Here is a 26,580-nt window from a genome sequence, read left to right on the forward strand (position 1 = left end):
CAAGGGCCGAGTGCACCCCGCTTGCCAACAGCGCCTGGCTGACCGGATGGTCACCCATCCAAGTGCTAGCCCACCCCGACAGCGCTTCAACTCCGGTGATCTGAATAGGGACCGGTGTTACAACTGCGGCAGGGCGGATGGTACTTTTTATCAGATAGGGTAAGATAATAGATGCATGTGTAAGTGACAGATGTTGCAACTGACAATATTACTTACTTGACACTAAGGACTCTCCCTTTAACCTGTGACTGAATGATAGTCGCTTGACCGAAACTGTCCCTAGATGAACACACGTTGAGCAGCTGCTGATGGTTTCGAGACGCCTTTATTTCAGTGCGATAGCGGCACAGAAACGAGCCGTGGGCTTACAATGGAATCCTTGAAGGAAAGAACGCCATCTTTTCCCGAAACGCTACTGACGAGGGAAACTCCCCATCGTGTCCCACTCAGGTTTAGTGGTAAGAGAGTCCAGTGAACAGACCGTCAAAAACAGTACACGTATCGAGCATGAAAAGAGGAAGAATGTGTACTGAACTGTAAAAAAAAAAAAAGGAACAGGGAACGGTCCAAGAACAAAAAGTTCAAACGGGGGAGCAGAAATGGCGTCGTGGTTAATTGGTTGTGGCGCTGGACCGCTTCGAGGCCGTGCATTATTCAAATGTGCGTCTGTGTCGTGGTGTAGCGTCCGTTTGCAACAGCGAGGTGTAAGATACGGACCGATAATGACAGTTGATTCTGCACAACTGCTGTATTAGCAGCCGAAAGGAAGTGGCTTTCGAATGGGAACGACAAACGTTTGATCACAAGTCGACATGTCGAACGAATCCTCCACCGGAAGAAACGTCTGGTGTGTCACACACGGCACTGCTGACACTACGTGTGGCATATGACACGAACCTGTTACCGACACACCTAATTTGTACGACTGGTAAGTGAGTGAGATACGCCTCCTCGCCCAGTGTAGGTGTTCGTATGAATGTGATCACTCCCAAGTAAATGATGAAAACACGTAAGCCTCAGGAAATGAACGCAACAGTTTCGCAATCACACTGTTTCTGTGCACTGTCAAAACATATGTTTGTATCGTTTTTGAAGTAGCGTTCCATTTTGAAAGTCGTGACTCTTGAATTTCTTTGTTGTAACATAGTTCACACCTGTTTATTTGTTGTTTTCATTTCTGTGAGACGTCTGTATTTTATCTCGCTGCTCTCACTAATCATCACGTTTGCTTGCGACGGAAACGTATTCTAACCACATTAGTCATATTCTGTAACCAGTGTATAGTATGGCAAGTGCCAAGAAAGAGAACAAACATTTCAGTTCATAGCGTTGAGGAAAGCGCACATTAGCGGACGTTAGTGGCCAGGATTCGTAGAGTACTAGTACAGCCTAGCAGAGAGTGCTACAATACCAGATTGGTGCTGTGTGTCCTTCATCATCATTTCTCTGTAATAAAAAAAACTGAGTAGCGGAATCAACGATTAACGTGAACGGATGTATTTTGACATCCGCCCAGACCAAACGCAGCAAACAATACCGAACAAAATGAAAAAAAGGAAAAAATGAGAAAAACATCATGACCACTTCCCCACGACACCATTTCTGTGTCATGTTGCTCTTTATTGCACCTGTTGTTCTTGGACCGCTCACTGTTTATATTTTGCTTTCCTTTTCATAGTTCAGTACACCTTCTTCCTGCCTTCATGCTTGATCTGTGTACAGTTTCTTATGGGCTATCCAGTAGGCCATCTTACCACTAAATCTGAGGGGGTTTCAATGGGGAGTTTAACCTATGTGAGGAGTCGGACATCTTAAAATCAACGAAAGCTATTATAGTAAGAATTTATGTTTTTTCGACTAGTTTCGATCTTAAATCATCATCAGATCGACAAATATTACCAACAATGTGGTAGATTGCCCGTTTCCATCAAAATACAGGCAGAACCTACCAGCCCTCTCAACCAAGCGCCTGGGTTTCACGATATACACTGACGAAAATGGGAAACGTTACACCATGAAGCACCAGTCCTATATTTCTCAGACAGCATGACTGTTGAACACATAACGTGTATTCAATGCATAAACTTGCAATCGGAATTGATTTCTGCCATGAGTGTCACTATGAGATATCACACCTACTACCACCAAAACACACTTGCTTAAGGCTTGTCCAGACTCTCTGCTGTGTGATATTTATTTTTATTTCTTTTGCTTTTACTACAGATCCGTTTCGATTAATTTGCCGTTATCAACTGACCAGCTGTAAATATGAGTGACATTTTCAATATACACTGAAGAGGTAAAGAAAGTGGTATACCTACCTAATATCGTGTAGCACGCAGAAGTGCCGCAACGCGACGTGACGTGGATTCGAAGCAGTGATGGAGGGAACTGACACCATGAATCCCGCAGGGCGGTCCATAAATCCGTAAGAGTACGAGGGGGTGGAGATGTCTTCTGGACAGCACGTTGCAAGGCATCTCAGATATGCCCAATAGCGTTAATGTCTGGGGAGTTTGGTGGCTAGCAGAAGTGTTTAAACTCAAGACAGTCTGTAGCAATTCTGGATGTCTGGGGTGTCGCATTGCCCTGCTGGAATTGCCCAACTCCGTCGAAATGCATAATAGACATGAATGAGTGCAGGTGATCAGTCAGGCTGCTTACGTAGAGTCAGAGTCGTATCTAAACGAATCAGGGATCCCAGATCACTCCAACTGCAAATGCCCCACGCCATCACAGAGCCTGCTTGAACAGCCACCTGCTGACATCCAGGGTCCATCGAGGTTGTCTCCATACCCTTTCACGTCTATCTTTTCGATACAATTTGAAACATGTTTCCAATCATCAAGAGTCCAATGTCGGTATTGACAGACCCAGGCGAGGCATAAAGCTTTGTGTCGTGCAGTTATCAAGGGCACACCAGTGGTCCTTCGGTTCTGAAAGCCCATATCGATGATGTTTCGTTGAATGGTTCGTACACTGACACTTGATAGTACAGTAGTGATATCTGCAGCAATTTGCGGAAGGGTTGCACTTCTGTCACGTTGAACGATTCTCTTCAGCCGTCATTGGTCGCGTTCTCGCAGGATCTATTTCTGGCCATAGCGAAATCGATCTGATGTTTCACCGGATTCCTGATATTCACGGGGCACTCGTGAAATGGTCGTGCGGGAAAATTCCCACTTTATCGCTACCTCCCAGATGCTGTGTCCCATCGCTCGTGTACCGACTATAACACCAAACTAAACAATTACGCCAGACACTTGGTGTCTTATACAGGGTGGTCCATTCATCGTGACCGTACCAAATGTCTCACGAAATAAGCGCCAAAAGAAAAAACTACAAAGAACGAAAGTAGTCTAGCTTGAAGGGGGAAACCAGATGGCGCTATGGTTGGCCCGCTAGATGGCGTTGCCATAAATCAAACGGATCTCAATTGCGTTTTTTTTTTTCAAATGGGAACCCCCATATTTTATTACATATTCGCGTGGTACGTAAAGAAATATGATTATTTAAGTTGGATCACTTTTTTCGCTTTGTGATAGATGGCGCTGTAATAGTCACAAACATATGGCTCACAATTTTAGACGAACAGTTGGTAACAGGTAGGTTTTTTAAATTAAAATACAGAACGTAGGTGAGTTTGAACATTTTATTTCGATTATTCCAATGTGATACATGTATCTTTGTGAACTTCTCATTTCTGAGCACGCAGGATGTTACAGCATGATTACCCGTAAATACCACATTAATGCAATAAATGCTCAAAATGATGTCCGGCAACCTCAATGCATTTGGCAATACGTGTAACGAACAGCGAGTATTTCGCCTTCCGTGATGTCCGCACATGCATTGACAATGCGCTGACGCATGTTGTCAGGCGTTATCGGTGGATCACGATAGCAAATATCATCCAACTTCCCCACAGAAAGAAATCCTGGGACGTCATATCCAGTGAACGTGCGGGCTATGGTATGGTGCTTCGACGACCAATCCATCTGTCATGAAATATGCTATTCAGTACTGCTTCAACAGCACGCGAGTTATGTGCCGGACATCCATCATGTTGGAAGTACATCGCCATTCTGTCATGCAGTGAAACATCTTGTAGTAACATCGGTAGAACATTACGTAGGAAATCAGCATACACTGCACCATTTAGATTGCCATCGATAAAATGGGGGCCAATTATCCTTCCTCCCATAATGCCGCACCATACATTAACCTGCCAAGGTCGCTGATGTTCCACTTGTCGCAGCCATCGTGGATTTTCCGTTGCCCAGTAGTGCATATTATACCGGTTTACGTTGCCGCGGTTGGTGAATGACGCTTCGTCGCTAAATAGAACGCGTGAAAAAAAATCTGTCATCGTCCCGTAATTTCTCTTGTGCCCAGTGGCAGAACTCTACACGACGTTCAAAGTCGTCGCCATGCAATTCCTGGTGCATAGAAATATGGAACGGGTGCATTCGATGTTGATGTAGCATTCTCAACATCGACGTTTTTGAGATTCCCCAATTCGTCTGCTACTGATCTGCGGATTAGCCGTGACACCAGCTAAAACACCTACTTGGGCATCATCATTTTTGCAGGTCGTGGCTGACGTTTCACATGTGGCTGAAGACTTCCTGTTTCCTTAAATAACGTAACTATCCGGCGAACGGTCCGGACACTTGGATGATGTTGTCCAGGATACCGAGCAGCATACATAGCACACACCCGTTGGGCATTTCGATCACAATAGCCATACATCAACACGATATCGACCTTTTCCGCAATTGGTAAACGGTCCATTTTAACACGGGTAATGTATCACGAAGCAAATACCGTCCGGACTGGCGGAATGTTACGTGATGCCACGTACTTATACGTTTGTGACTATTGCAGCGCCATCTATCACAACGCGAAAAAATTGCTCCAACTAAAACATAGATATTTCTTCTACACGAATATGTAATAAAAATGGGGGTTCTCATTTTAAAAAAAAGGCAGTTGATATCCGTTTGACCTATGGCAGCGCCATGTAGCGGGCCAACGGTAGCGCAGTCTGGTTTCCCCCTTCAAGCTAGACGAGTTACGTTCTTTGTTGTTTTTTTGTCTGATGCTTATTTCGTGAGATATTTGGCCCAGTCACTATCAATGGACCAGCACCCTGTACATGCGTTGCCGACCGCAGCGCCGCATTCTGCCTGTTTACATATCTCTGTATTTGAATACGCATGCCTACACCACTTCTTTGCGCTTCAGTGTACATATTTATGTTATGGTAGAACATTGAGCACGGATTGCTACATACTTACATTATTGTCTCTATGTAGTGGCATACACATTACATCGTTGCCAACTGTGTTTTGACTGTCGGTCTATATTTATTGAATTACGTTAGTAATTCAAGCGTAATGACGGTAATGTGACAGTTATGGAGCTACCATGGCATACGCTTACCAAATATAAGCACTGTTATACAGATGATCTATACATTATTTGTTTGCGCGTACATCTATGACTGCCGTATAATTGTAGTAAATAAAGTTTATGGCGATAGTAGGTTCTATTAATTTAAAGGGGTTTATTGAATAGGGGTTTATTTCACGTGTGTGGTTTTGTTAACTTCTATATTCGGTAAGTTTTCATCAATTGTGACGTTCTAGTACATTGTGGGTTTTCTCTCTGACATTCGTTTTCAGATTACTTCTATGAGCAGCGATGTCAAGGTCCTATTTTGATGTGCACTATCTTTAGCGATGCACTGCGCTTTGAATTTATTAGCTTTATTTTTCGAGCATTTCAACAAAAATTATTAAATATCTCTCGACACGGCCCAAACAGAATGAATCTTGTAATCAGATTTTGAAGACTTGAACGCCACTGAATTTTTCTTTTTAAAGACTACATACTAGCAGCATAAATTACCATAGTTCGATTTGAAAAAGCGAAGTTGATACCGATATTTGTGTAATTAACATAGTGTAGCAGCCCTTTTTCTGTTTTCGCTTTTTTGTCTAATAGGTGAAAGTATGATTTTATTTTTCACACATTGACTGTCATTGAAGTGTTTTACTTTTATTTCATATTGTCCCGGCTAAGCATCAGTTTGATTACTTTTAAAACCCAATGTTAAACGTGGGTCACTACACGTATAGTCTTCCCAACTCTGTGAGAAAAAATCTTTAGTACCTTTACTACCAATGTTTACAGACGACGATACATTAACCTTTCGTTCAATTGTTTTAGTTACGAATCGTTAGTTTGTTCTTGGAATAGATCACGTAACCTTAATGTTTATTAATCTAAGTTAAATTAATGTTCAAGACTTGTATTATGTTTCAAATTAACAACGTCAGTTTATTGACAAGAATTATTACTAAACAGGTTCACACATACGATCTCATTCAAAGAAGTTCTTTAGTTAGATGTCTAAGTAGGATTCCCGCTAGCATCTGAGATGTTAGATAATATTATGTAACTTTCGGTAAATAAGTTACTTCTATTTAATATCCGCAAACTGTCATAAACTATGACCAATAGTCGCGTGAAGTTAAAGTTTCCCACTATCACAATTCAAAGTCCGAATCCGGCTAAAATTCTCATTTCAGTAAAGTGTTTAAATATTCACACGAACTGACATCAAAGCCAACGAGATTACTATTCACCTTCCCGTTTATCTAATATGATGAATGTCCAAATTAAAGTCTTGAATTGACAACCTAAAAAACAATCTCGTCATGCTATATTCTTGATCCCCGTTTAATAAAGTCCCAATTGTTGTTCTCTAAAGCTGTACGTCCTAAATAACTTCCGAACTAGAACAGACTAGAGACTGGAGTATCATAATTACAACGTATGGCTATTTATACTTTAGTAAACACTATCTTTGGTGTCCCACCTTCGTTCTATGACTATAATATTGATATTCTTACGTATTGGAATAACTAATATTTTAATATTTTCCACTGTTTTTCCCCCTTCCCATGTTTCTAGAATTTGTAACTAAATTTTCCTTTTCCTTTCTTGTGCTTTCTATACTAGATATTTCCCTCTACTTGTTTTTTATTTATTTTTCGTAATTACTACTTGTGGAGGCACTTCGGTCATTTTGTGAACTGATATTTTAAGGACATGGGAGCCAATTTGGGAGCTATTTTTTTGTTTTTTTTTTTTCAACACCGAGAGGCGCTGTAGGTGTTACAATAGCTATAATAGATTATACGAGATTTAGTAAGGACCCTCTCAGAGATCATCTCAGTGGAAATACAATTACAGTATCATAGAACGTTCCGAAAATATCTTCAGTGAACTGCTTCACTGAATCTGGCTTTGTACATACTTTTTGTGTCAATAAATCGTCTCCCCATTTCATATATTTCTGCACTAACAGTGATTAAAAATAGTAACTAATCTAAAATAATAAAAATGATTAATGTAACAGCTTTGAAGGTTCTAAAAATTCTTCTGTGACTTATTTGAGTGCTGTGAAGCACTGCGCGCATAAAGCTATTCAGGAAGTTCGGAATACCACCACTCGTGACAGAGCGCAAACAGATTTCATTGCGTCCTACGTGCATCTTGCTTAAGGATAAAGTAAGGGAGATTACGCCCGGCCAGTTAGCTGTGCGGTCCAGCGCACGGCTTTCCAACCTGGGAAGGAGCGCCTGGCCCCCGGCACGAATCCGCCCGGCGGACTTGTGTCGAGGTTCGGTGAGCCGGACAGTCTGTGGATGGTTTTTAGGCGGTTTTCCATCTGCCTCGGCGAATGAGGGCTGGTTCCCCTTATTCCGCCTCAGCTACACTATGTCGGTGATTGCTGCGCAGACAAGTTCTTCCTGTACGCGTACACCACCTTCACAACGGAAACGTAGGGGTTACAGTTGTCTGGTGTGAGACATTCCTTGGTATTAAGGGGGGGGGGGGGGGGAATCCACCGGGGGCTGAACCGCACAATAACCCTGAAAGAGTGGTTCGGTGTGGAGCGGCGGAGGGGTGAAGTGGACTGCGGTAGTCGTCGACATACAATATAATACAATACAAGGGAGATTAGGGTCCTTACAGAGCCATACTGGCTACAACTGTGTCAAATGGCTCTGAGCACTATGGAACAACATGTGAGGTCATCAGTCTCCTAGAACTGAGAACTAGTTAACCCTAACTAACCTAAGGACATCACACACATCTATGCCCGAGGCAAGATTCGAACCTGCGACTCTAGCGGTCGCTCGATTCCAGACTGAAGCGCCTAGAACCGCTCGGCCACTCTAGCCGGCATTGGAATAAGAAACGGAATGACCAGCTGCGGTAGAAAGCACCAAACACTGTGCTGTAAACACATCTGCAAAGGCAGATTATGTGGTGCACATGTAGATTTAGATGTAGATGCAGATTTAAAAGTAGATTTAGATTTCCATGCAGGTGCAGGTGCAGACGCAGATGCAGATGTAAATATACATATAGACAGTGATGAAGATGTAGACGCAGATATTATTGTAGATACAGATGTATACGAAGATGTAGATGTAGATGTAGATGGTGATACAGATGTATCTAGAAATCCAACTGTAGATGCAAATGTAAATTTAAATGTGGATGTAGATGATGATGCAGATGTGTCTATAAATCCAGATGTAGATACATAAATGTTGTAAGTAGGCTGTTTAGGTTTTTTTATTGGTAAAGCCACTTTGCCCTCTGTATGAAAATCACTGACTGTGCTGTGTGCAGTCTGTGGCTGGTTTGCATTGTTGAAATTTGCTATTGTAGTGTTGGGCAGCTGGATGTTAACAGCGCGTGGCGTTGCGCAGTTGGAGGTGAGCCGCCAGCAGTGGTGGATGTGGGGAGTGAGATGGTGGAGTTTTGAGAGCGGATGATCTGGACGTGTGTCCATCAGAGACAGTAAATTTGTAAGACTGGATGTCATGAACTGATATATACATATTATGACTTTTGAACACTATTAAGGTAAATGCATTGTTAGTTCTCCATCAAAATCTTTTATTTGCTAACTATGCCTATCAGTAGTTAGTGCCTTCAGTAGTTTGAATCTTTTATTTAGCTGGCAGTAGTGGCGCTCGCTGTACTGCAGTAGTTCGAGTAACGAAGATTTTTGTGAGGTAAGAATACATAAAAGGTATAGGTTATTGTTAGTCAGGGCCATTCTTTTGTAGGGATTACTGAAAGTCAGATTGCGTTGCGCTAAAAATATTGTGTGTCACTTTAGTGAATGTCTGAGTACATTCAGTTTTTCTCAGCTGTTTGAAAATCAAATAACGTAGGGGTTTATCAGCACAGTAATTCATTAATTTTTCTAAGAGGACGTTACAATGTAAACGTAAGGTCACTTTAGCAGATTTCGGTATGGCAGGTCTGTTCCGAAGAGCCATCGCCCAGAGTGGAGTGGCGACAGGGGATGGGGCGTTCACGAAGGATGTGCGCGCGAGGTCCTTCTTACTGGGAGAGCACCTCGGCCTGAAGACGCAGGACTCCAAGGAGCTGGTGGAGTTCCTCAGGAAGCTGCCTGACAGGCTGCTGCAGGAGAGCGCCATATTCGGCCGTACAGAAGAGGTACTGCACCACATTTCAGTGTCAACAATGTAAGCACCTCTCTCTCTGTCTGTATGTATGTATGTTTGTTATGTGTGTGTGTTTAAAAAAGATATTTCATAATGTGTCACCAAACTTATTTTTTGTGAGAAGAAAAGCAGTCGTATACTCGAGGTCTGGGTGTAGAGGAGGAAACACAGTAGTCCTTCGTCGTTGTTGTAGGCAGATGCCGTGTGGAGGTGGTTTGCCTTTGCCTTCCTCCGATGTTTTATAACATGTCAAGTGCGCATCGTGCCGTGTCGATGCCTCTCATAATTGTTTGTACACTGCGCTGTGTTTTTGTCGTGCCAGCACATAGCCTGCTGGTGTCAGACACTACCAAGGGGATCACCACGTCTACAGGCCCCATTCGATTAATGGATCAACAGCGCCACACTCCCTCATTTCATGAGACCCCTTGAGAGGTTTAGAATTTAATCCAGGATATCAGCGCAAACACTGGTCATCAGAAACTTTATGCCATCGTATGTCCATATGGTTGCGGGGCCTCGGCTCTTCACCTTTCAGGCCTCTAAATTTCCAAACTGTTATTTTGTTGGGCTGCCATTTTCGGTTATGTATTGTGCCATCTTATTACGTTTAGGAAGATTCCAACCTCAGTTCTGGTCAAAGTAGGGGGCAGCATTCAAAGACTATTATCTGTAGATTTTTGATACAGCCATCACTTCAACATCATCATCATCACCGTCATTCATTAAGGCACCATCCTTGCCTCCTATCTGTATAAATACTGGTAGCGAAAATTTTCCACCACCAGGATTCGAACTGGCTTACCAGCGAGTCGTGTGCCACTGCACAGATGAGCGTTAGTGACGTCGTCTATGGAGGCGGGTTTTTCTGTCAATGTTCTGATAATGTTGAAGTGATCTCTGTATCAAACATCTACAGACACCAGTCTTTGAGTGCTGGCCCCTATTTTGACTGGAATTGATGTTGGAATCTTTCTACACGTCCGTTAGGGGGCATTACTGTGGTGTGATACATCGCCGAAACTGGTAGCCTAATAAAATGTTAGGAAATTTAGACAGCTAAAAGATGTTTCATTTGACATCCTTTGAGCCACCACCTCTGCTCCCCTGGCCGTGTAAATGCTGGTGGTAATAGTTTTCCATCAACAGGATTCAGCTTACCACCGACACGAGTGCCAGCATGCAGGTGGGCATTAGTGACCTCGTCTTCGGAGGTGGATTCTTCTGAGAAAAAGAGTAAAGAGAATTTCGCGTGCACTGACTTCCCATCTCGATTCTTTGCATACTGAAAAGACAAAAGCGAACAGTACCCCTCTTCCCTTGATAATGACCTCAATTCTGCTAGCAAGAATGTTCGCAAATATTTTTGAGGTACTCCATATCCAGCTAAACCACTCATTAAGGATCAGATCCCACAGATCTAAGAAATATTGGGGTTTGTGTACATGCCTACGGACATTACAGGACGTTTCCAGTGGGATTAAGAATGAATGGTTTAGACTACCAGTCTAGGTGCATAAGGGACCCTGATTGTCCATCAAGCCACGTACGTACACTATGTGATGAAAAGGATCCGGACACTCCCAAAAACATACGTTTCTCATATTAGATGCACTGTGTCGCCTCCTACTGCCAGGTACTTCATATCAGAGACCTCAGTAGTCATTAGACATCGTGAGAGAGCAGAATGGGGCGGTCTGCCGAATTCACGGACTTCGAACGTCGTCAGCTGATTGGGTGTCACTTGTGTCATACGTCTCCTCGCGAGATTTCCACACTCCTATGCATCCCTAATTCCGCTGCTTCCGATGTGATAGAGAAATGCAAACGCGAAGGGACACGTCCAGCACAAAGGCATAAAGGGCAATATCTTCTGTTGACTGACAGAGACCGCCGGCAGTTGAAGAGAATCCTATCCATCCAGACCGCGACAAAGGAATTCCAAACTGCATCAGCATCCATTACAAGTACTATGACAGTTAGGCAGCAAATGAGAAAACTTGAATTTCATGGTCGAGCGGCTGCTCATAAGCCACACCTCACGGCGATAAATGGCAAACGACGCCTCGCTTGGTGTAAGGAGCGTTAACATTGGACAACTCAACAGTGGAATAACGTTGTGTGGAGTGACGAATCACCGTACACGATTTGGCGATCCGATGGCAGGGTGTGGGTGTGGTGAATGCCCACTGAACGTCATCTGCCAGCGTGGGTAGTGCCAACGGTAAAATTCTGATGCGCTGGTGTTATGGTGTTGTCATGCTTTTCATGGAGGGGGCTTGCACCCCTTGTTTTTTTTTTGTTTTTTGCGTGGCACTATCACAGCGCAGGTCTACATTGATATTGTAAGCACCTTCTGGCTTCCCGCTGTTGAAGAGCAAGTCGGGGATGGCGATTGCCTCTTTCAACACGATCGAACACCTGTTCATAATGCACGGCTTGTGGCAGAGTGGTTAGACGACAATAGCATCCCTGTAATGGACTGGCCTGCACAGAGTCCTGACCTGAATCCTACAGAACACGTTTCGCATGTTTTGGAATGCTGTTTCGTGCCAGGCCTCACCGACCGACATCGATACCTCTCTTCAGTGCAGCATCTCGTGAAGCACATAATTGAACGTATGCCTGCGAAGTGGATACTGTCATCAAGGCTATGGGTGGGCCAACACTATACTGAATTCAACCATTACCGATGGAGGGCGTCACGAACTTGTAAGTCATTTTCAGCCAGGTGTCCAGATACCTTTGATCACATAGTGTATGGACTGGAATGATTATGTAAGAATTGTTGTAGATAATGCGAATGGTCGATCGCGGTTGATTGGGAGAATTATTGGGAAGTGTAATTGATTCATAAAGGAGACAGCATACGGTACACTAGCGGGACCAGTACTGTAGTACCGCTAGAGAGTTTCGGGTACGCACCAGGTCGGATTGAACGATGACGACGGAGCAATTCAGTGGTGGGCTGCCACCTTTGTTAGTGACGGGTTTGACGAACTCGCAAGTATAACAGAGATGGTTCAGGAATTCAGGCGGGAAGCCCTGGAGGGAAGGCGACATTTTCTTCGAGGAACACTATCGACAAATATCGAGATGGTATCTACATAGTACAACTACAGTGTGTGGCGATTAAGTCGGGAATGTGGGCCTCACGGGAAGCGTGCAAGGGATAAGTCCCTGCAGTCGCACTATCCTCTGTGCACTCGGTGGCTCAGATGGATAGAGCGTCTGCCATGTAAGCAGGAGATCCCGGGTGCGAGTCCCGTTCGGGGCACACATTTTCAACTGCCCCGTTGTGTGGTGGGGTTTATCTGCTATTCTGTTATTCTGTGCAACGCATTAATCTGAGATGTACCCTTTACCCTGTGGCTCCTGCAAGATGCAATTTCCACCCCCACAGTACTACAGAAGTCAGACAGACGCTCCTAACGTTCTAAAGAGAAATGCCTGAAAAACTTTCAGCAATAAATATCTTCTGGAGTCGTCCGCTGTATGGAAATGACACACAAATTCACAAAATGTTTTACGTAACTAGTGGGATACTTGGCTACTGGAGTAGTGCTGGTTAATGTAATAAAAACATCAAACTAACGAACATTATTATTAATTTTCCAAAAATTCTGAGAAATCACAATGGCACTTTTAGTTACGAATTGAACAAGTTATATCCTGGTTCTTTTCGGAATGTGAAGTTACCTCTCAAGGATAGGATTTGCTAATGAAATTTCTATACAAAGTTTAAGATTGTTATTGACTTCGCAGAATGGCTGAGAGGGGCGCCTGCTCAACTTGAATAATTATCCTTTAGAATGGTGCTAGGTACAGTCGAGGCTGTCGCATGTGAAATGCAGTGAAGTGTACTGTTGTGGAGGAAATATGGGGCTCGCAATAGCTGTAGCGCACAGTAGCGTAAGCTGCGATGACTGCTGTCTGCGCCGCTCGCTGCTGACAAATAAGATAACTCTCGTTCAATCTCAACTGACCTCCGCCAGTCAAACTCTCCCTACGCCTTGATGAAGTCATGGACTCCTATTCGCCCTTAGTCTAACTATTGGCGTGGTACACCGGTCACATAACCAGTCCTCCGCGATGCCACTCAAAAATTCGCTCGCAGGCGTTTAACTCGGTCTGTTCACACCCCACAATAAGTGTGTCGGCCAACACAGTGAACAACACTTAATCGCAAGGACTCAATATAGAGTCGCACTTCGATTCGCTCTCGACAGAGGTGCTCTCCCAGTGAAGTACTCAAGAGAGACTTGTTCCTCGCTCCAAGAGCGAAAACGGAACGGCGCCTCTCCATGCCAGACGTGAAGGGGTATATCTTTCGATCTCTTCCATTACCCCTCCAGCTCAAGGCGTCAGAAATATCGTCTGCCAATCAGCATTGCTCTTCTAAAACGGGACAAATTCTGCTATCGGGTGGAGAAATGTAGGGTCCCCCTGAACAGGCGTTTACTACTCGCAGGAAGCGGCTACAAGGGTAGCTGAGTACGTGTGGAGTGCACATGTGGGTTTTTTAGGTTAGAGAATTCCCTCCCTAGGCCCGACTAGACGCCTCCGGAGACGCGGCAAGGTACGAGTAGGCAAAACGCAACAAGGAATAACAATATTAATGTGCTAATAGTAAACTGCAGGAGCGTATATAGAAAGGTCCCAGAACTTCTCTCATTAATAAACGGTCACAACGCCCATATAGTACTAGGGACAGAAAGTTGGCTAAAACCAGACGTAAACAGTAATTAAATCCTAAACTCAGATATTGGGATGTATGCAGCAGAGACAGGCTGGACAGTGAAGGGGGAGGCGTGTTTATACCGATAAGAAGTGCAATAGTATCGACGGAAATTGACGGAGATCCGAAATGTGAAATAATTTGGACGAAGGTCACGGTTAATGCTGGCTCAGACATGGTAATTGGATGTGTCTATAGGCCCCCAGGCTCAGCAGCTGTTGTGGCTGAACACCTGAAGGATAATTTGCAAAATATTTCGAGTAGATTTCCACACCATGTTAAGTTCTGGGTGGAGATTTTAATTTGACGGATATAGACTGGGACACTCAAACGTTCATAACGGGTGGCAGGGACAAATAATACAGTGAAATTTTTTAAAGTGCATTATCTGAAAACTACCTTGAGCAGTTAAACAGAGAACCGACTCGTGGCGATAACATATTAGACCTCCTGGTGACAAACAGACCCGAACTATTTGAAACAGTTAGTGCAGAACAGGGAATCAGCGATCATAAAGCGGTTACTGCATCGATGATTTCAGCCGTAAATACACTCCTGGAAATTGAAATAAGAACACCGTGAATTCATTGTCCCAGGAAGGGGAAACTTTATTGACACATTCCTGGGGTCAGATACATCACATGATCACACTGTCAGAACCACAGGCACATAGACACAGGCAACAGAGCATGCACAATGTCGGCACTAGTACAGTGTATATCCACCTTTCGCAGCAATGCAGGCTGCTATTCTCCCATGGAGACGATCGTAGAGATGCTGGATGTAGTCCTGTGGAACGGCTTGCCATGCCATTTCCACCTGGCGCCTCAGTTGGACCAGGGTTCGTGCTGGACGTGCAGACCGCGTGAGACGACACTTCATCCAGTCCCAAACATGCTCAATGGGGGACAGATCCGGAGATCTTGCTGGCCAGGGTATTTGACTTACACCTTCTAGAGCACGTTGGGTGGCACGGGATACATGCGGACATGCGTTGTCCTGTTGGAACAGCAAGTTCCCTTGCCGATCTAGGAATGGTAGAACGATGGGTTCGATGACGGTTTGAATGTACCGTGCACTATTCAGTGTCGACGATCGCCAGAGGTGTACGGCCAGTGTAGGAGATCGCTCCCCACACCATGGTGCTGGGTGTTGGCCCTGTGTGCCTCGGTCGTATGCAGTCCTGATTGTGGCGCTCACCTGCACGGCGCCAAACACGCATACGACCATCATTGGCACCGAGGCAGAAGCAACTCTCATCGCTGAAGACGACACGTCTCCATTCGTCCCTCCATTCACACCTGTCGCGACACCACTGGAGGCGGGCTGCACGATGTTGGGGCGTGAGCGGAAGACGGCCTAACGGTGTGCGGGACCGTAGCCCAGCTTCATGGAGACGGTTGCGAATGGTCCTCGCCGATACCCCAGGAGCACAGTGTCCCTAATTTGCTGGGAAGTGGCGGTGCGGTCCCCTACGGCACTGCGTAGGATCCTACGGTCTTGGCGTGCATCCGTGCGTCGCTGCGGTCCGGTCCCAGGTCGACGGGCACGTGCACTTTCCGCCGACCACTGGCGACAACATGAATGTATTGTGAAGACCTCATGCCCCACGTGTTGAGCAATTCGGCGGTACGTCCACCCGGCCTCCCGCATGCCCACTATACGCCCTCGCTCAAAGTCCGTCAACTGCACATACGGTTCACGTCCACGCTGTCGCGGCATGCTACCAGTGTTAAAGACTGCGATGGAGCTCCGTATGCCACGGCAAACTAGCTGACACTGACGGCGGCGATGCAGAAATGCTGCGCAGCTAGCGCCATTCGACGGCCAACACCGCGGTTCCTGGTGTGTCCGCTGTGCCGTGCGTGTGATCATTGCTTGTACAGCCCTCTCGCAGTGTCCGGAGCAAGTATGGTGGGTCTGAGACACCGGTGTCAATGTGTTCTTTTTTCCATTTCCAGGACTGTAGAAATATTAAAAAAGGTAGGAAGATTTTTCTGTTTAGCAAAAGTTACAAAACGCAGATTACAGAGTACCTGACGGCTCAACACGAAAATTTTGTCTCAAGTACAGATAGTGTTGAGGATCAGTGGACAAAGTTCAAAACCATCGTACAATATGCGTTAGATGAGTATGTGCCAAGCAAGAACGTAAGAGATGGAAAAGAGCCACCGTGGTACAACAACCGAGTTAGAAAACTGCTGTGGAAGCAAAGGGAACTTCACAGCAAGCATAAACATAGCCAACGCCTTGCAGACAAACAAAAATTACGCGAATCGAAATGTAGTGTGAGGAGGGCTATGCGAGAGACGTTGAATGAATTCGAAAGTAAAGTTTTATGTACTGACTTGGCAGAAAATCCCAAGAAATTTTGGTTTTATGTCAAAGCGGTAGGTGGATCAAAACAAAATGTCCAGACACTCTGTGGCCAAAATGGTACTGAAACAGAGGATGACAGACTAAAGACCGAAATACTGAATGTCTTTTTCCGAAGCTGTTTCACAGAGGAAGACTGCACTGTAGTTGCTTCTCTAGATTGTCGCACAGTTGACAAAATGTTAGATGTCAAAATAGACGACATAAGAATAGAGAAACAATTAAAAGCGCTCAAAACAGGAAAGGCCGCTGGACCTGATGGGATACCAGTTAGATTTTACACAGAGTACGTGAAGGAACTTGCCCCCCTTCTTGCAGCCGTGTACCGTAGGTCTCTAGAAGAACGTAGCGTTCCAAAGGATTGGAAAAGGGCACAGGTCATCCCCGTTTTCAAGAAGGGACGTCGAACAGATGTGCAGAACTATAGACCTATACCCCTAACGTCGATCAGTTGTAGAATTTTGGAACACGTATTATGTTCGAGTATAATGACTTCTCTGGAGACACGAAATCTACTCTCTAGGAATCAGCATGGGTTTCGAAGAAGAGGGTCGTGTGAAACCCAGCTCGCGCTATTCGTCCACGAGACTCAGAGGGCCATAGACACTGGTTCACAGGTAGATGCCGTGTTTCTTGACTTCCGCAAGGCGTTTGACACAGTTCCCCACAGTCGTTTAATGAACAAAGTAAGAGCTTATGGACTATCAGACCAATTGTGTGATAGAATTGAAGAGTTCCTAGATAACAGAACGCAGCATGTTATTCTCAATGGAGAGAAGTCTTCCAAAGTAAGAGTGATTTCAGGTGTGCCGGAGGGGAGCGTCGTAGGACCGTTGCTATTCACAATTATACATAACTGACCTTGTGGGTGACTTCGGAAGTTCACTGAGGCTTTTTGCGGATGATGCTCTGGTATACCGAGAGGTTGTAACAATGGAAATTTGTACTGAAATGCAGGAGGATCTGAAGCGAATTGCCGCATGGTGCAGGGAATGGCAATTGAATCTCAATGTAGACAAGTGTAATGTGCTGCGAGTACATAGAAAGATAGATCCCTTATCATTTAGCTACAAAATACCAGGTCAGCAACTGGAAGCAGTTAATTCCATAAATTATCTGGGAGTACGCGTTACGAGTGATATACAATGGAATTATCATCTTTTTAATCTTTGGTAAAGCAGATGCCAGAGTGAGATTCCTTGGAAGAATCCAAAGGAAATGCAATCCGAAAACAAAGGAAGTAGGTTACAGTAAGCTTGTTCGCCCACTGCTTGAATGCTGTTCAGCATTGTGGGATCCGTACCAGATAGGGTTGATAGAAGAGATAGAGAAGATTCAATGGTGAGAATCGCGTTTCGATACAGGATCATTTAGTAATCGCGAAAGCCTTACAGTGATGATAGCTAATCTCCAGTGGAAGACTCTGCAGGAGAGACGCTCAGTAGCTCGGTACGGGCTTTTGTTGAAGTTTCGAGAACATACCTTCACCGAAGAGTCAAGCAGTATATTGCTCCCTCCTACGTATATCTCGCAAAGAGACCATGAGGATAAAATCAGAGAGGTTAGAGCTCACACAGAAGCATACCGACAATCATTCTTTCCACGTACAATACGAGACTGGAATAGAAGTGAGAACCGATAGAGGTACTCAAGGTACTCTCCGCCACACACCGTCAGGTGGCTTGCGGAGTATGGATGTAGGTGTAGATGTAGAGAATGACGTTTCGTTTAAGACGACCAATCCGGAAATCTGTAGTATCGGCGTTTGGCGTTTGCTGTCTCCCTGCGGAAATCTCTGAAACTGCGTGCTATGTGTAAAAAATGCGTAGGTTGTACGCTCCCAGACAATGTAGCGGAATTTGCTTTTAAGCCGAACACGGTGCCGTTCCCCCTTTCGCTCGGGCACACGCTGTCTGCTGCATGGGCAGCCGAGGTTGACTCGTCCTCTGAGAGGACCGGCCTCCCGGTGTGTGGTCTGCCTGTCTCGAACTAAAAGCTCCTGTGACCGTCGTGTCTGGAATTTATGTGTGTATGCCAGCCTCGAGTATTTCAACCCCTGCGTGCACTTGTTATTTGCATATCGTTTACATGAATTCATACAACATTGACTTTACCTTATCGAGTTCGGGTTCGAATGAAGCGTCTTGATGTGCGGAATTTGATTGTGACGTCGGAATATGTTAGCAATGGAGGTCTTACACCGTTGATGTCGGCTGCTTAGGGTCAGGATTTAATTATCATTCCTCTATTGACAAACGTTAGAGAACCAGAATTTGAAGCTGGCTGCAGAACGATCTTACTGCCGCCAGCGAGCATTTCGCTTAAGGACTACGAAGATAAGAGGGTTCGTACAGAGGCAAATAGACAGTCATCTTTCCCTCACTGTCTTTGTGAGCGCAACAGGAGAGGAAATGACTAGCAGTGGCCCAGTATACAGCGTGTGCACCGTATGACGGCTTGTGTAGCATGTAGTTGTAAATGTCCATAGGCGGTCGCGAGATCAGCCAGTACCAGTTCCAACCAGCCTACACCTCCACAGCGTTAGTGGGCTCTTTTAACGAGGTGTCTAGTATTTTATCAGGTGAGCTGATAATCCATTAGAGGAAACTAGCGGCTCTGCACGTCCTTTTCTGGGCACAGTGTCGCGTATTTTCTTGGCAACGACTTGGCAAGGTCAGCTCTAAACGGGGGCTCTACATTGATGAGCCAAGTCCGCTCCTGGTAGCTGAGTGGTCGACACGAGAGAATGTGAATCCTAAGGGCCCGGCTTCGATTCCCGGCTGCATAGGAGATTTTCTCCGCTCAGGGACTGGGCGTTGTGTTGTCCTAGTCATCATCATTTCATCCCCATCGACGCGCAAGTCGCCGAAGTGGCGTCAAATCGAAAGACTTGCACCAGGCGAGCGGTCTACCCGACGGGAAACACTAGTCACACGACATTTATTTATTGATGAGCTAAGACATTATGAACATTGCCCTACCTCCCAGATGAATGCCCCCTGATGGTGTTGCAGGCACGAGACGCAGTAAGGAAAGAATGTAAGGAGAATAGAGGCCAATGGACAGTCACTGTAGCGAAGATACGGGCCGCAGATGCGGAAATCCATTGATATTAACGGTTTCGGAAAAGGGCACTTTGTTGTGGTGCTATTGCTGGAAACGAGACTCTCCGAAACAGTGAAGCTGATCGCCTGTCGGCGTACTGTTGTCGTGAGCAGCTGTGGAAAGTGGTTGGAGGAGCGTGAAGTGATGAGCAGGCCGTACGGTACTGGACGACCACCACAAAACACAGAGGGTGGAGGAACCCCAAGTGTGTAGTCCGGGTAGGCAGTGATCTGTGGCAGACCTGACGACAGAGTACTATGCTGGTGCCGACACAAGTGTTTTGGAGCACAAAGTTCAAGAGTCATTGTGGAACATGGTGCTCCACCTCACACGAACCCTGCGTGTTCCCGTATTGGCCCAACGACATCGTCAGTTATGATTGGAATAGGCTTGGTGTCCCTTTGTTTTCAGCATGGATCGACAGAAACGTATCGCCTGTAGAATTAATCACACTTCTTTGTACACCAGGTAGATGGTCGGGTACTTACACGCCGTCATTCGGGAGGAGGGCTGCACGAAACGCGCACCGCTCCTCAGATGCAGGCCAGTGTGGGCAGAATTATGCCATGGGGTACACTGAGTTGGGCTTCCATGGGATCTGTGGCGGTAATCGATGGTATCGTGATAGCAGCAAACTACGTGAACATCACTGTACCGCTTCATGCTTCAAGTGACCCCTACAGCGATGACATCTTCCAGCAGGATAACTGCCCGTGTTTCAAGGTCAGAATCGTGCTGCAGTGATTTGAGGGGCATTACACTGAACTCACATTGATGTCTCAGTCAGCAAATGTGCCTGATCTGTATCCATTTGAACACATGTCGGGCACCAGCTACATGCCTGTAAACTACCATTCCACAATTTTCAGGAATTACTCTACCTGTGCAAAGACATCTGAGGCCACATACTTCTGCAATCCTGTCAAGAACTTGTAGAATCCGTGCTAAGCAGAATCTGTTGTACTGTGTTTGAAAAGCGTAACAGCATGCTATTCAGCAGGTGGCCGTAATGTTTTGGCTCGTCGGTTCATGTTCCCAGGACAAGGCCCGCAGCTGTATCTTCCCGTTCGTAGGCACCCTGGAGCCTCCAGACGCCGAGGGTGGAGCCTTCATGACGCGCCACCCCACAGACATCATGCTCAGCGGGGACTTCCAGCCAGTTCCGTTCATCGTCGGCGTCTGCGACTTCGAAGGATCGGTCACCGCCTTAGGTGCGTACACACCAAGCACCGGAGTCAGAGTCAGTCTCTTGCTGGACCACTGAAGAGTCAATGCCGATTTGTTCTATTGATCAGACTTTCGGAAAAGTATCGTCCACATAATCCCAAAGACAGCAAAGGAAGGAACGTGCGAGAACTACCGCCCAATCAACTTAACGTGTTTTGCATTCAGCTTCATCTGTTCGACTGTCCGCCATCTTATTTTCGTAAATCGTAAACAATGACACTCAAAGTTGCATAATGCAACTCTTCACAGAAAAAGTGCCCATCTGTGAAACAACACAAGTGGAATAAAAAAAAATAGGAAACCCACAGGAAAATAAAGTCCACTGATGATGCTGAAACTTCAGCAAAACCTGTGCGGGAAATAGAAGCAAAGATAAAATTGTGTTTTACTCAAGATGGACCCTTTCCAAAAGCTATTCTGTTTTTAAGCAGACACGGCCAGAAGAGATTCAACCTCAAGATGAGCTTTTCACAGACTGCAATATACTCTTCGAAATTCAGAAGGGACAGGGGTTAACATAGGTAGTGAAGGGCTATTTGAAGCTTCAAAGGAAACTAGAAGGTAGCTGCAAGAGTGACAGGACAAGAAGGGCAAGTAGTGGCTGAGAAGGGAGTGACACAAATGTTACTCAGTCTGAAAACCAAACACAAAATTGGAAAGGGGATTCAAGTTCAGTGAAAAGAAATAAAGACCGAGAGCTCCAGTGAGAACATTTCACTCTGTCACAGAAGCAAAGAATTTGCAAAAGCATTTGTATGGAATGGATAGTGTCTAAAAGAAGTTATATGGTCAAGATGAACAACAAGTAAAACAAAGGTAGTAGGACTAGTAGAATTGAAGCAGGCAATGCTGAGGAAATAAGATAAGAAACTGAAGCACTAAAAGTAGTTGATGAGTTTTGCTGCTTTGGCATTAAAATAAATGCTGATGACCTAAGCAGAGAGGATATAAAGTAGAGGTAGAAGATAGCAAGAAAAGCATTTCTCAAAAAGAGAACTTCGTTAATGTCAAATTAAAATTTAAACGTTTTCTAATGATATTTGCCTGGTGTGTGGCCTTGTACAGAAGTGAAACATGGATGATAAACAACTCAGACAAGAGGACATTAGAAGATTTTGAAATTTAGTGCTCCAAAAAAATGTTGAAGAGCAGGTGGTACAACGAATATCAAAGGGGAAGATATTGAATCGTCATGGTGAAAAAAGAAATTTAGAGCACAGCTAGGCTAAAAGAAGTGATCGGTTGATAGAACACACCCTGTCGCATCGAAGAATCGTATTTTGTTAACGGAGGGAAGTGTGAGAGGGAGTGGGGAAAAAATTGTAGAGTAATAGGCGAACAGTGAAAGCATGTCCAAATGGATGTAGGTTGCAGGAGTGATGTGAAGATGAAGAGGCCTAACGTGGAGAGCTGCATCAAACCAGTCTTTAGACTGCGATGATTCTGTGGCCAAACCCATTGGCAATGGCTGATTAGGAAAAAGGTAGACACACAAGCTGTGTTCCAAAAATTTCTGCTTATTTCTTGGAATACAACAACACTTGGAGAAATTACCACTCTTCAGGTATCCTTTTATTATGATCAGTTTACTAAAATACGGATTTGACAGAACAAGAAACTTAACTAAACTCTAATACATTGCGTTAAGCAAGTAGATATTTATAAAGAGCATTCACAATTTCGTTTTTAACAAAATAAGTCAGTCTTATTCAATTTGCAGGATACTTATATTTACTTTCAAAAACAGTCTTGATCACGATTTATTTATTACAGTGACCGTTTTCGACCACTACTGTGCTCATCTTCAAACCTACAAGTTGTATAAAAAGCTTTAATTAGAGGACTACATACATTAAAGAAAATACATAAAGTAATAAAGCTATAAGCTACAAGTTGTATAAAAAGCTTTGATTAGAGGGCTACATACATTAAAGAAAATACATAAAGTTATAAAGCTATAAAACGATGAATTACCAATGAGTAAGGACCTCCTTCTGCTGGAGAGTAGTAAGACATGCACTGGTTTCTTCAATAGTGGTCGAAACCGGTCACCGTAATAAATAAATTGTGATCAAGACTGTTTTTGATACTAAATATTTGTAACACTTTGATCACTGTTCACTCCTACAAGGTATTCAAAAGTAATTAATTTATTGCCAAGTCAGGTCTTGGGAGATTACAAGAGGTTTAGAGGGCTATGCACTAAAATTATGAAACTTAATTCCAAAATATCTTTTAACAAACAATGCCTAATGAATCATATGATTCCTAATTCAGTAAAAATTAGTTTGAATACCAGATCAGATATAGGAAAACCTTTATGACAGAAGAGTAGAATTCTATGGATTAGATCTGAAATTAAAGGTGCATATAAAGTAAAAGATGCATTAAATCTTGAAATGTGCAATTTACATCTAAAAATTAGCAATCAATTGTCACAATTAATATTTTCACCATTACTTAACTTTACAGATGACAAAATTAATGCATTATGAAAAACTATTCTTAATAAACGTAATGAGAAAATTGCAGCCGTTGTTAGTCACTAAAATGTGTGTACACAAGACGTTTCACCAAATGTACATGACTTTTATCTAAGGGTAACCAATCTAACCAAAATAACTTTTACTCCTGGTGAGACGGAGGCCCAAAATATAATTTAGCTCCAGAATTGAGCAATGCAAATATTAAACCTGTGATTGCTGATGTAAAAATTTGTGAAAAACATGCACAATTTAGTAGGTCTGAAATAGGTGACATTGCAAATAAAACTAAAAATGTCATTACTAATGAAAAAAGATAAAAATAAACATAATAATAATGACAAGTTGTAAAACAAATCAACCAGAAGTTAATAACTAATAAAGCTATTGCAATTATAGTAGATAAAGGGAATAGCCTTGTCAGTGTTAGTGAAGATGATTATGTTTCTAAGACTTTACAATTTTTAACACCTATGGAATAACAAGTTAATAAACACCCAACTTCAAGATTTCAAACAAAAAGAGCTGATTGATGATAGTGACTTTTTATTTTCACCTAAAGATCAAATAACACTTAAGGTTATGAACCCCACTTAATCTAAGTTGAGATCAAATCAGACAATCCAAATTTATCAATTCGTCCAATTGTTAATAATATCAACAGCGCTTTTATAACCTGAACAAAAATCATAATCAAATTTTAAGATCCTTTTACATTTATGAAGAAAATTATAGCATTAAGAACAGTTTTGAATCAACTAAATTAATTTATGATGTGCATATTCCAAAAAACGCAAGGTTCCCGTCATTGGACATCAGCAATCTTTACACGGATATACCTATTCAAGAGCCTGCCTGTATTATTAAAGATAACTTAAAACATCATAAAATCATGAGCCCCAAAGAAATTGCAGTGTTCATTGAACTGTTAAGAATTGCTCTAGATTTTAATTATTTTTCGTTTAATAATAAAATATATATATTCAGGAAAATGGACGTGCAATGGGGAATTTCCTGGATAGCACTAAACAGATATCTTCTTCAATTATGTTGAGATTCAATTTTTCAAAAATAATCCAGAAATGACAAATAAAATTATGTACTACAAAAGATATGTTGGCAACACATTGCTATTATATAATGGTTCTAAGGAAGAAATTGATGCTTTCACTAACAACTTAAATAATTTACATCCAAAGCTTGTATTTACAGTAGAAAGTAACAACAGTATTAATTTCCTAGACCTCACAATTGCAAACAAGAATGGAAAACATAATATTTCTATTTATAGAAAACCCACATTAGCCGATGTAATAATAAATACTACATCATGCTATCCATTAAGATACAAAATAGCATTTTTTAAAACAATGATACATAGGATATTGAAATTACCTTTTCAACATGATGCAATCTAGAAGGAAATTGATACCTTAAGACAGATAGCAGTTTTTAACGATTATAATTCCTATCAGGTTGATCTGTTATATCAAAAATTACAAGAAACAAATGATGCTGTCATAAATTCCAAGAAGAGATTTACAAAAATGACAAGTGTGACAATAGAATTCAAAACCAATAACCCAATACAAATGAAACTGAAACACGCAGTTGAGGAATCAAATATATACCAAAAGTCAGGCGTTTACAAAATACTATGTAATGACTGTGAGAAACAATATATTGGCCAAACTGGATGTAAATTTCTAAAATCTTTTAAGGAACATATTACTGGTACTGCACGTACCAAATCAATATTTGGTCAACATCTTGATGGATACAATCATTCTACATCTACATCTACATGACTACTCTGCAATTCACATTTAAGTGCTTGGCAGAGGGTTCATCGAACCACAATCATACTATCTCTCTACTATTCCACTCCCGAACAGCGAGCGGGAAAAACGAACACCTAAACCTTTCTGTTCGAGCTCTGATTTCTCTTATTTTATTTTGATGATCATTCCTACCTATGTAGGTTGGGCTCAACAAAATATTTTCGCATTCGGAAGAGAAAGTTGGTGACTGAAATTTCGTAAAAAGGTCTCGCCGCGACGAAAAACGTCTATGCTGTAATGACTTCCATCCCAACTCGTGTATCATATCTGCCACACTCTCTCCCCTATAACGCGATAATACAAAACGAGCTGCCCTTTTTTGCACCCTTTCGATGTCCTCCGTCAATCCCACCTGGTAAGGATCCCACACCACGCAGCAATATTCTAACAGAGGACGAACGAGTGTAGTGTAAGCTGTCTCTTTAGTGGACTTGTTGCATCTTCTAAGTGTCCTGCCAATGAAACGCAACCTTTGGCTCGCCTTCCCGACAATATTACCTATGTGGTCCTTCCAACTGAAGTTGTTTGTAATTTTAACACCCAGGTACTTAGTTGAATTGACAGCCTTGAGAATTGTACTATTTATTGAGTAATCGAATTCCAACGGATTTCTTTTGGAACTCATGTGGATCATCTCACACTTTTCGTTATTTAGCGTCAACTGCCACCTGACACACCATACAGCAATCTTTTCTAAATCGCTTTGCAACTGATACTGGTCTTCGGATGACCTTACTAGACGGTAAATTACAGCATCATCTGCGAACAGTCTAAGAGAACTGCTCAGATTGTCACCCAGGTCATTTATATACATCAGGAACAGTAGAGGTCCCAGGACGCTTCCCTGGGGAACACCTGATATCACTTCAGTTTTACTCGATGATTTGCCGTCTATTACTACGAACTGCGACCTTCCTGAGAGGAAATCACGAATCCAGTCGCACAACTGAGACGATACCCCATAGCTCCGCAGCTTGATTAGAAGTCACTTGTGAGGAACGGTGTCAAAAGCTTTCCGGAAATCTAGAAATACGGAATCAACTTGAGATCCCCTGTCGATAGCGGCCATTACTTCGTGTGAATAAAGAGCTAGCTGCGTTGCACAAGAGCGATGTTTTCTGAAGGCATGCTGATTACGTGTCAATAGATCGTTCCCTTCAAGGTGATTCATAATGTTTGAATACAGTGTATGCTCCAAAACCCTACTGCAAACCGACGTCAATGATATAGGTCTGTAGTTAAATGGA

General features: G+C 43.4%; 1 protein-coding gene across 1 annotated transcript in view; it reads left to right on the top strand.

Moving 5' to 3' along the window:
* Window positions 1-26,580, top strand: part of LOC126291637 (juvenile hormone esterase-like) — a 156,306-nt gene that overhangs the window by 77,034 nt on the left and 52,692 nt on the right. Inside the window, exons 5-6 of the mRNA XM_049985206.1 lie at window positions 9,356-9,555; window positions 20,822-20,993. Of these exons, the coding sequence (XP_049841163.1) occupies window positions 9,356-9,555; window positions 20,822-20,993 (372 nt within the window). The remainder of the gene's footprint in view (window positions 1-9,355; window positions 9,556-20,821; window positions 20,994-26,580) is intronic.

The sequence above is a fragment of the Schistocerca gregaria genome, chromosome 9, assembly GCF_023897955.1.
Source record: "Schistocerca gregaria isolate iqSchGreg1 chromosome 9, iqSchGreg1.2, whole genome shotgun sequence".
Classification (NCBI taxonomy): Eukaryota; Metazoa; Arthropoda; class Insecta; order Orthoptera; family Acrididae; genus Schistocerca; species Schistocerca gregaria.